This window comes from Amblyraja radiata, chromosome 5, assembly GCF_010909765.2.
Source record: "Amblyraja radiata isolate CabotCenter1 chromosome 5, sAmbRad1.1.pri, whole genome shotgun sequence".
NCBI lineage: Eukaryota > Metazoa > Chordata > Chondrichthyes > Rajiformes > Rajidae > Amblyraja > Amblyraja radiata.
Window position 1 is genome coordinate 53,977,499 of NC_045960.1, and position 10,506 is coordinate 53,988,004.

Genomic DNA, 10,506 nt, shown 5'->3' on the forward strand with positions numbered 1-10,506 from the left:
CTGATGTGACATGTATAGACATTCCTGAATGTTACCCAAACCATCGTGAGCTACTTTGTGAGAGTGCTTGCCCTCTCCTATAACATCTCTGCTGCCTTGGGTGATGTAGGACAGGAAACAAGCTTTGGGACACGGTGTGAAGCTGTTGCCGTCTGTCCCAGCATGGTAAAAGCCTGGATGGAGTGGATGTGGAGAGGATGTTTCCACTAGTGGGAGAGTCTAGGACCAGTGGCCACAGCCTCAGAATTAAAAGATGTTCCTTTAGGAAGGAGATGAGCAGGAATTTCTTAAGTCAGAGGGTGGTGAACTGTGGAATTCATTGCCACAGACAGCTGTGGAGGCCAAGTCAATGGACATTTTTCAGGAGGAGATTGATAGATTCTTGATTGATACGGGTGTCAGAGGTAATGGGGAGAAGGCAGGAGAATGGGTTTGAGAGGGAAAGATAGATAGTCATAGTGATACAGTGTGGAAACAGGCCCTTCGGCCCAGCATGTCCCATCATCCCGGCTTGTACACGCTAGAATTTAGAAGATTGAGGGAGGATCTTATAGAAACTTACAAAATTCTTAAGGGTAGATGCAGGAAGATTATTCCCGATGTTGGGGAAGTCCAGAACTCGGGGCACAGTTTAAGGATAAGAGGGAAGTCTTTTAGGACCGAGATGAGAAAATCATTTTTTACACAGAGAGTGGTGAATCTGTGGAATTCTCTGCCACAGAAGGTAGTTGAGGCCAGTTCATTGGCTATATTTAAGAGGGAGTTAGATGTGGCCCTTGTGGCTAAAGGGATCAGGGGGTATGGAGAGAAGGCAGGGATGGGATACTGAGTTGAATGATCAGCCATGATCATATTGAATGGCGGTGCAGGCTCGAAGGGCTGAATGGCCTACTCCTGCACCTAATTTCTATGTTTCTATGCACTAGTCCCACCTGCCCACGTTTGATCCATGTACCTGTCTAACTGTTTCTTAAATGTTGCGATAGTCCCTGCCTCAACTACCTCCTCTGGCAGCTTGTTCCATACACCTACCACCCTTTGTGTGAAAGATATACCCCTCAGATTCCTATTATACCTTTACCCCTTCACCTTAATCTTGCTCTGCTCCTCGATTCACCTACTCTGGGCAAAAGACTCAACCTGATCTATTCAAATCATGATTTTATACACCTCTATTAGATCATCCCTCATCCTCCTGTGCTCCATGAAATAGAGTCCCAGCCTACTCAACCTCTCCCTATAGCTCTGGCCCTCTAGTCCTGGCAACATCCTCGTAAATCTTCTCTGTACTCTTTCCAGTTTGACCTATTTCCTATAACATGGTGCCCAGAACTGAACACAATATTCTAAATGCGGTTTCACGAACACCTTATACAACTGTAACATGACCTCCCAACTTCTACACTCATTACTCTGACTGATGAAGGTCAAAGTGCCAAAATACTTTTTGATCACCTGATGTACCTGCGACTCGACCTTCAAGGAACCATGCAACCATCAACCATTCCTCTGCCCACCTGGCCAATTGATCCAGATCCTGCTGCAATCTTTCACAACCATCTTCACTATCTGCAAAACCTGCCTGACTGACCCGCTGTGGCAGATTGTGCTTCCTCAGCTGCCGAAGAAAGTACATCCTCTGTTGTGCCTTTTTGACTGTAGAGTCGATGGTAGCTCCCCACTTAAGGTCATTGGAGATGAATGTTCCCAATGTTGGGCGAGTCCAGAACCAGGGGCCACAGTCTTAGAATAAAGGGGATCATTTAGGTGAGAAAAAACTTTTTCACCCAGAGAGTTGTGAATTTATGGAATTCCCTGCCACAGGGCAGTGGAGGCCAAGTCACTGGATGGATTTAAGAGAGAGTTAGATAGAGCTCTAGGGGCTAGTGGAGTCAAGGAATGTGGGGAGAAGGCAGGCACGGGTTATTGATAGGGGACGATCAGCCATGATCACAATGAATGGCGGTGCTGGCTCGAAGGGCCGAATGGCCTCCTCCTGCGCCTATTTTCTATGTTTCTATGATGGTTCCCAGGAACTTAAAAGACTCCACAGATGTGACTGTGGTGTTGTTGATGGTGAGTGGGGTGAGGGGGGGGGGGACTCTCCTAAAGTCTACAATCAATTTCACTGTCTTAAGAGCACTGAGCTCCAGGTTGTTGCGATGGCACCAGGACGCCAGCTCTGACACTTCCTGTCTGTAGGCAGATTCCTCCCCATCCTGGATCAGTCCAATCAGGGTTGTGTCGTCCGCAAACTTGAGAAGCTTGACAGAGGAGTCTGTGGAGGTGCAGTCGTTGGTGTAGAGAGAGTAGAGGAGAGGGGAGAGTATGCAGCCTTGCGGTGCTCCTATGCTGAGCGTTTGCTGGTCCGAGATGTGCTTTCCCATCCTTACATGCTGCTTCCTGTCTGTCTGGAAGCTGGTGATCCACCGACAGAGGGGTTCAGGCACAGTCAACTCAGAAAATTTGGAGTGTAGTAGCTCTGGCACAATGGTGTTGAATACAGAGCTAAAATCAACAAACAAAATCCTTACATAGGTCCCCTGGCGGACTAGGTGCTGGAGGATGAAGTGCAGGCCCAGGTTGACTGCATCATCAACAGATCTATTGGCCCGATATGCAAACTGCAGAGGATCCAGCAGGGAGATTGTGATATTTTTCAGCTTGGCCAGCACAAGCCTTTCAAGGCTCTTCATGACTACAGAGGTCAGTGCCACAGGCCTGTAGTCATTAAGGCAAGTAATCCTTGCCTTTTTGGGTACAGGGACAAAAGTGGAGACTTTGAAGCAGGCAGGGACAGTACGTGTTTGCAGGGACTGGTTAAAAATGTCTGTGTAGATCGGTGCCAGCTGTTTGGCACAGAGCTTAAGAGTAGAGGGGGAAACATTGTCAGGTCCTGGAGATTTCCAGATTTTCTGTCTTTGGAAAAGCCTCTCCATCTCCTCTATTTTTTATTGTTGATGAAGTGATGTTCTTCAGCAAGGAGGGTGTGTGTAATTGGGTGTGAAGTGGTGATTGGAGAGGGGTGGGTGTAGAAGGCCCCAGTCTTTGCAGACTGAGGTCAGGCTGTGAGTGGGTATGAAGTGTTGGTCGGGGTGGGAAAGGGTCCAGTTTTTTCATACTGGAGTCTTGCCTTAAGTAGGTGTGAAGTGGTGAATGGGGAGGAGTGGGTGTAGGATTCATTCTTTGCAGATTGGAGTCTGGCTGTGTTTGTCGGGGAGGGGGTACCAGCGTTACGTTTCTGATTTTCAAACCGGCAGTAAAAATCATTCAGGTCGTTGGTCAGCTGACGATTGTCCAAAGAGCGGGGGGCTTTCCTCATAGCTGGTAATTTCTTGCATGCCCTTCCAAACTGAAGAAAAGTCACTAGCTGAGAACTTGCTCCTCAACTTCTCAGAGCACCTTTCTTTTGCAGCTCTGAGTCCTCTTCTCGTTATCGATTAGGCTATCTTTTAACCCTTTAACAATTAGGTTATCGGGTTGACGCATATTTGCCCCCCCCCCATCTCGAAATGGAAATGTTACATCTGTATATAATGCATTAAAATAGTAAGATTAAACGAGAACTTACCAGTTTGAAGTTTGATCTGTATTTTATGAGGAGTTACGATGAGGGATTACGTGAAGAGCCCGCTCAGCACGCATGCGCGGCATACTTCAAAGCAGCGGTGTGGAATCACAGATAGACACAGTTATTGAAGTAAACATAGTAAAGACTAGGAGACATCAGTTTCACCCATATTATTGAGGGTGGGAGCGGAGGGCACATAATCCCTCATCGTAACTCCTCATAAAATACAGATCAAACTTCAAACTGGTAAGTTCTCGTTTAATCTTACTATTTTACTTCGGAGTCACGTGAGTGACTACGTGAAGACTTCAAAGCTCTGTGATTTCAAACCGTGTAACAGGTATTACTTCACGCACTGCCGAAGTCCTTGAGGGAGGAAGTGTGTTATCGTAATCAACCAATGAATCTGTTTGTAGAAAAACACAATGGTATTTTTTAACAATAACAACAAAGAAATTAAATTGCTCCCCTGGGCTTAAATTAAATATTCGCAGTCTGTAAAATATTTTCTGCAAATAAAACAGGTTTTGCCAACGGCTTATTATAAAATTTCTGAACGGTCTTTCCCCGACCATCCTGCTGTAGCCAGGATGTGGTCTATAGGCACGTCCATTCTTTTAGCCGTCGACGTGGATGCTGCCCTGGTGGAATGAAATTTGTACATGTTAGTGTTTATCCCAGCGGCTTTTAGCACCTGCTTGAGCCATCTCGAAATGGTTTGGCTCGTCACCCGACCATAAGGTTTTTTATGACTGACCTACAAGCCTTTTCATCTCCCTCGAATATTTTGGTTGTGTCTATGTAGGATAGTAGGTGGGTCATGGCACATAACCGTGTTTCTGACGGGTAAGCCCGGAATTCCATGACTGGATTAGGTGTTCCTGGTCTGCTCTGTTTGATCAGTCCCTGGATAACGACAGAGATCTGGTCTGGAGCTGTGAGCATGCTGTCCAGTCGCAATAGGTGTAGTGAATGGACCCTCTGTGCAGATACAAGTGCCATCAACATGAGTGTTTTGAGCATAGATTGTTCCAGGTTGAGGGATCTGGCTGGTGGCTATCCCCTGAGGTATGTCAGGACCACACTGACATCCCATATATGGGTGTACCTTGGTCTAGGGGGTTAGAGTTGTAAATACCCTTCATTAGTTTGACCACCAGTGGGTGGGACCCCATGGCCTGTTGTCCTGGAGCTGGTTTTAAATAGACAGGCAGGGCACTTCTAGCTGTGTTGATGGCTCTGTAGCTGAGTCCTTCATCGTGGTGAAGGTTCGCTAGGAATTCCAGTACGTTGGTAACTGTAGCGGTTGAGTAGGTGGTCCCTGTATCCAAGCAGTACTTCTCCCATTTTTTGATGCTGGACAAGTGCTGTTTTTAGTGGATGTTCGGAGGGATGCTGACATGGTGTCGACGGTTTGTTCTGATAATCCCAGTCCCAGAAGTGGTTTGTGCAGAATCTGCAACCCAGGAGTTTGATTTGTTCATGGCACGGGTGGCTTGTGCCCGACACTGGGTGTTAATAACTCTGGGTCACTGGGGAATACCATCGGAGTTTCAACAACCATGTCATGGAGTTTTGGGAACCATGGCTGCGTAGGCCAGTCGGGTACTATCAAAATACCTGAAGCAGAGTCCATTTGTATTGTGCGTAGTCCCCAACTGATGAGGCAGAAAGGAGGAAATGCATAGAAGAAGAATTTCCCCAAACCAGCGCGAACGCATCTACCGCTGCTGCCTCAGGGTCTGGTTCCCAAGCGACATACATAGGTACCTGGTGATTTAGCCTTGATGCAAATAAATCGATATCTGGCGTGCCATATTGCTTGATAACTTTTGCAAATTTTTTAGGGTTTAACATCCATTCGATGTTGTCATTAAATTTACGTGACCTGGTGTCTGCCACTGTATTTAGCTTACCTGGCAGGTAAGTTGCTGATAGCCAAATATGTCTTTCGACACACCATTGCCAAATTGTGTTGACCAACTTGTCGCATGATACCGATTTTATGCCGCCTATATGGTTAATGTAGGCCACCACCGTAGTATTATCTATTTGTAACCATACATGCAAGTGATGCATATTTGTGCATATGCTTTTAAACCATAAAAGTCACCCAACATCTCTAGATAATTAATGCCCAGTGTAAGTGGTAACGATGACTCTGGGTTAGTCCATCTACTACTTGTGCTGGATATAGAGTTAGTTGCTCCCCAGCCTTGAGCACTGGCATCTGTTGGGATAACTAACGTAGGGTTAATGATGATAATAGGGCTGAAACTATGCCAAACGTTTTTTGCCCACCACTGTGGTTCTGATATTGCTTCAGTGGGTAACTTTATGACATGATCATAATGACCTGTGTGTCGTTTTGGTGCCTGTACCTTTGCTCTTTGGAAGTTTTGACAGTGCAAAGGTCCGAATCATTAAATTGTTGCATGATTGTGCCAATTCAACTGTTTTGTCTCTTGGCAAAGTTACAGTCACGTAGACTGAATTAATTGTGAAGCCCAAGTAGTCCATGATTGTGGATGGCTTCAACTTAGATTTATCTGGATGTAAGACAATCCCAGGGTTTCGAATAACTGTTTGGTAGCTGATACAGCTAACATAGTCAATTCCATGGTCTTGCCTATTATTTAAGATATCATCAAGATATGCCATGACAATATGTTTTTGTCTTCTGAATATTGCCAGAGCTGGTTTTAGTATCTTGGTGGATAATCTTGGGCTGATGTGAAATCATTGGGTAACGCTTTAAACTGCCATAGCTGCCCCATCCAGGTAAATTTCAGGTATCTGCGAAGATCCTTGTGAATGGTACTAGATAGTAAACATCTTTAAGATCAATGCTTGCCATGAAGTATCCTTTGGAAATTAGTTGTTTGGCAGTAACAACCGTTTCCCTTTGAAATGTACATACTTAACAAACATATTTAGTGAAGTTAAGTCAATGATGATGCAACATCCACCATCTTTTTTGGGTTTAGTGACGAATATTTGATACGAATTCCAAGGGTTCATATTTTCCCATGATACCCTTTGTAATTAGTCTCACCAGTTCAGCTTGTCCCTCTCGTTTCTCTAACGGAGAGGGAAAATACCCTCTGGGGTGAATGTTGAACTGGTGGCAATTTTTCTAGTATGAATTGTATTTTATATCCACTAATGCCATTGAGTATATACTGATCACTCGTGATAGACTCCCGTGCTTCTTAAAACAGGTGTAATCTCCCCCCTGTTAGTATTAAGCCCCTATTTTCTATACGGTGGTAGGAACCAGACCCACCTACCTCCATGGTTATGGGTATTGTTCTGTTTCCTGCCGGTCCAACGAGTCTTGCACGTTGTCTGACGTGGCGGTGATGTTGGGGGGTGGCGCATTTTCCATGGGGTCCGCTACGGGCCCTGGTCTAAAGAAGACTTCCGGGGATAGAATGCGGACCCCGAGCTTTACACCAGTCCCATATGGTAGACGTCGACTGATGGACGCGATGGGGTGCTGCTGCTTAGGAATTATTGTTTTTGGTTTGCTCGTCCCGGGCCTGCCCTCATGAGACCGAAAGTTTTTTAAAGCCTCTTCCATATCCTTCATATGCTTTGTGAGGTTTTTACCAAAGAGCAGTGGGTCTGGCTCAGTGGCTGGGGTATGCACAACCTCGCAAATTTAGGATTTTATGGCAGGTTTTATGATTTGTTTACGAAGGTTGTGGTCATCTCCGTATTTGTCCACGGAACGAGCAAACAATGTGATGGCTGACATCAGGAGCCTGAGGATCCGCTGCAGTTTTCTAAGGCCTTATTGACCACCTCTCTTGTAGGGGCCTGTTGGAGAGGTGGTTAATGCTGGCCGCTGGTTTGGCCTTTAACGGCCTCCTGCACGTGGGGTTGCCACGTAGCGGTCCACCACACCTAGCAGCTCTTCATGTTCCTGCACCCCTTGCATACTTCCGAGATCTTCAGCCATCGTCCCCTCTTCTTGACCAGCCCAGTCCTGGCCACCAAAGCTACCCTCGGGTAAGGAGGGAGCAATGGACAGTGCAGAAGGCACTGTGGAGGGAGTGCCTGAACTCTCCCTGCGAGAGCGCCCCTCACGAAGCGCGTCTCGCTGGAGCTCCTGCTCCAGGAGCCGCTCCATGCGGCTCAGGCGGCTGTCTCTCCCCCGGGCGGGTGGAGAGACGTCCCCGTCCGACAAGTCGGAAGCCACCGGCCGGACGCCTCTTCAGTGGCTTTACCTCCAGCCCGCTGCTCAGGCGCTAGCGGGCTGGGCTCGGCGCGGTGTCGGGGAAATAGCGGTGCGCCCGGTAAGCAGTCCTACCGCCTTGTTGCTTCCCCCCCCCAGATGGAACGCTCCTCCGTGGAGTCGAGCGGGGGACAGGTTTGTTCTAGAGCCTTTCTTCTCTGCCTGAAAGCAGAAGGCTCCCTGTGAAAGAAAAACCCGACCTCAGAGCTTACCTGACGGTCCGTTCTTTCACCCCGTAGCGGGAGCGCCTGACTCCCGATGCGCCGCTGTTGCACTGCTGAACGTAATGCCGTGCATGCGTGCTGAGCGGGCTCTTCATGTAGTCACTCACGTGACTCCGAAGTAAAATGTATATTTTATAAATATCCAATATTTTATACTAAGTTTATTAAAATTGGTTAAGTACTTTTGTTATAAGATGGAAGGGGTAGATCCGCAAATATGTCGTAATTTGAATATGGGAATTAAAATTATTATCGACTTAATTCACACCTCTGTAACTTAGTTTTAAGGGGGGATACTGTACAGTCCTGATTTTGGTACCAAAATGCGCGCAATTCAATTACACAAAAAGATCAGAAAATCTAGTCAGAAAATCCTGTGTCAAAATGTTTTCGTTTTTAACTATAAAGAATCACAATTAGCTCCGAATAAAATTGGTGACAATATTTTCCATTTCCTAACCTTTGGTTTTCACTGCACCAAGGAAATCTTCCAACTCCATCTTCTGCCTAGCTTCCTTAGCAGCAACATCATCAATGGACTCCTGCATTACTGCAGACAGATCCATGATGCCTAGCTTCTGCCTAGCTTCCTTAGCAACAACATCATCAATGGACTCCTGCATTACTGCAGACAGATCCATGATGCCTAGCTTCCTTAGCAGCAACATCATCAATGGACTACTGCATTACTGCAGACAGATCCATGATGACCCTGAAAACATGCACATTATTGTAATATTCAAATTATATTAAAAATATGACACAAAAAGAAAGTTACAAGCTATGGAATTCATATTTTTCAGTATTGTTATCAAGGAAAAGAAAACAGTTCCAATTGTTTGATATTATTCATATGGAGGAGAAAATATAATAGCTCTAAAACCTACCTTAATCTTGCAATCTCACTAAAGATAATTCCCCTTTCCCTCTCCCCTCCACCTCTCTCCCTCCCCCATCTCTCTCCCCTCCCTCTTTCCCCCTTCCCTTCTCACATTCCCCCATCTTGTTCCCTCCCACGCAGCGTTGGAGGGCCCGCGGCGGAGGGGGGGAGAGGTGAGAGCACGCGGGGGGTGGAGTGGGCGGAAGGTGGCGTGGGCCCGGCGGTGGGGTGGCTTGGGCCTGGTGGTGGGGTGGCATGGGTGGAAGGTGGCGTGGACCCAGTGGGGTGGGGGTGTGGGGTGTGGGGGGGTGGTGGCATGGGCCCCGGTGGTGGGGGAGGAGAGGGGAGTGGGCCCGGACGGAGCAGCGTCTGGTGTCAGGGTTACGGCCGCTGGGTTCAGTTCAGCCGCTCCCGCCCGGCGACGGGAGAACACTCCTGGACGCTAGGCTGGCCGTTGGCGAGGCTCCGAAATATAATCAGGAATATGATTATATTTTTCCAACTGATAATCAATCATATTTATGTCTATTCACTACACTAAACATTGCGAATGGATCGCTATGAATATTTGGGATAATATTTTTTGCAAATATATTTTGGTCTTGTAATCCTAAATTCACAAGCGCACCATCTACTGTCCGTATGTGAATTCATGCAAGTCCCATACCTCCCTTTATGTGGCCTCATTCTGATTGTTACAAGCATTTAATGTGTAGATGTTTAGTATTAAAGCCTCACTTGACTAGAAGTTGAGATGATATTTAATGTTTCAAAGGAGAGAGGAAAATGCAGCACAACTTTCAAGAAACAAAAAGGCACTATTCAAAACAAAATGCAACATCAAATATAGCTTTCCTTTCAGCAGTTACATTTATTCATATATTTAGAGGATATTGCACTATTTTTAACCATTTTTTGATTTATGTAAAATAGGTTTTTTACATTTAAAACTGCTTTACTTAAATACAATTAAGCTTCAATTTTAAGAGAATATCCTTTTTATATTTAGGTGGCTGGTTATTGAAAGTGTGGAGAAGGATCATGTGCTCAGAAAAAGGAAGAGCAGTGGGTCGAAACCTTCTGGAAAATGCTGTTGCAAATCCTGATCTCATTTTATCTGGAATACGTAATCTTTTTGTGGAATTCATTAAAAATCATCACTGTACTACAATTAATATCTAATCTTTATGTTGTCTGCAAACAAGTAGCTTGCAATAAAAAATAAAATTATTCTAAAGAAAAGTTTGAAAGTTAGCAGTTGACTAAGTTCTTCTGTGAAGTAGAAAGTCTAATCTATCTATCATATCATATCATATATCGTCATATCATATCATATAATATCATATCATCATATATCATCCATCTATCTATATTTAAAACTCTGTGTGTGTCTGGCTGTGTGGCTGTGTGTGTTTCTGACTTGTGGCTGCCAGCCTTTGATTCGTTGCTACGCCAACACCCGACCCAGAAATCCCGAGTTTTTTTCCATTTCAGTAGAGATTTCACTTTTCATTCCAAGTATCCACTCCTCATTAAATGTTGTCGTGTTTATGTACACATTTTTAATAAAATCTTTCCTCCCCCCCCCCCC

At 45.6% G+C, this 10,506-nt stretch overlaps 1 protein-coding gene across 1 annotated transcript in view; it reads left to right on the plus strand.

Annotated features, from left to right (window-relative positions):
* Positions 1 to 10,140, plus strand: part of c5h6orf58 (chromosome 5 C6orf58 homolog) — a 31,707-nt gene extending 21,567 nt beyond the window's left edge. The window contains exon 6 of the mRNA XM_033022052.1: positions 9,925 to 10,140. Within this exon, the coding sequence (XP_032877943.1) occupies positions 9,925 to 10,097 (173 nt within the window). The 3' untranslated portion in view covers positions 10,098 to 10,140. The remainder of the gene's footprint in view (positions 1 to 9,924) is intronic.
* The last annotated feature ends 366 nt before the right edge of the window (positions 10,141 to 10,506 follow it).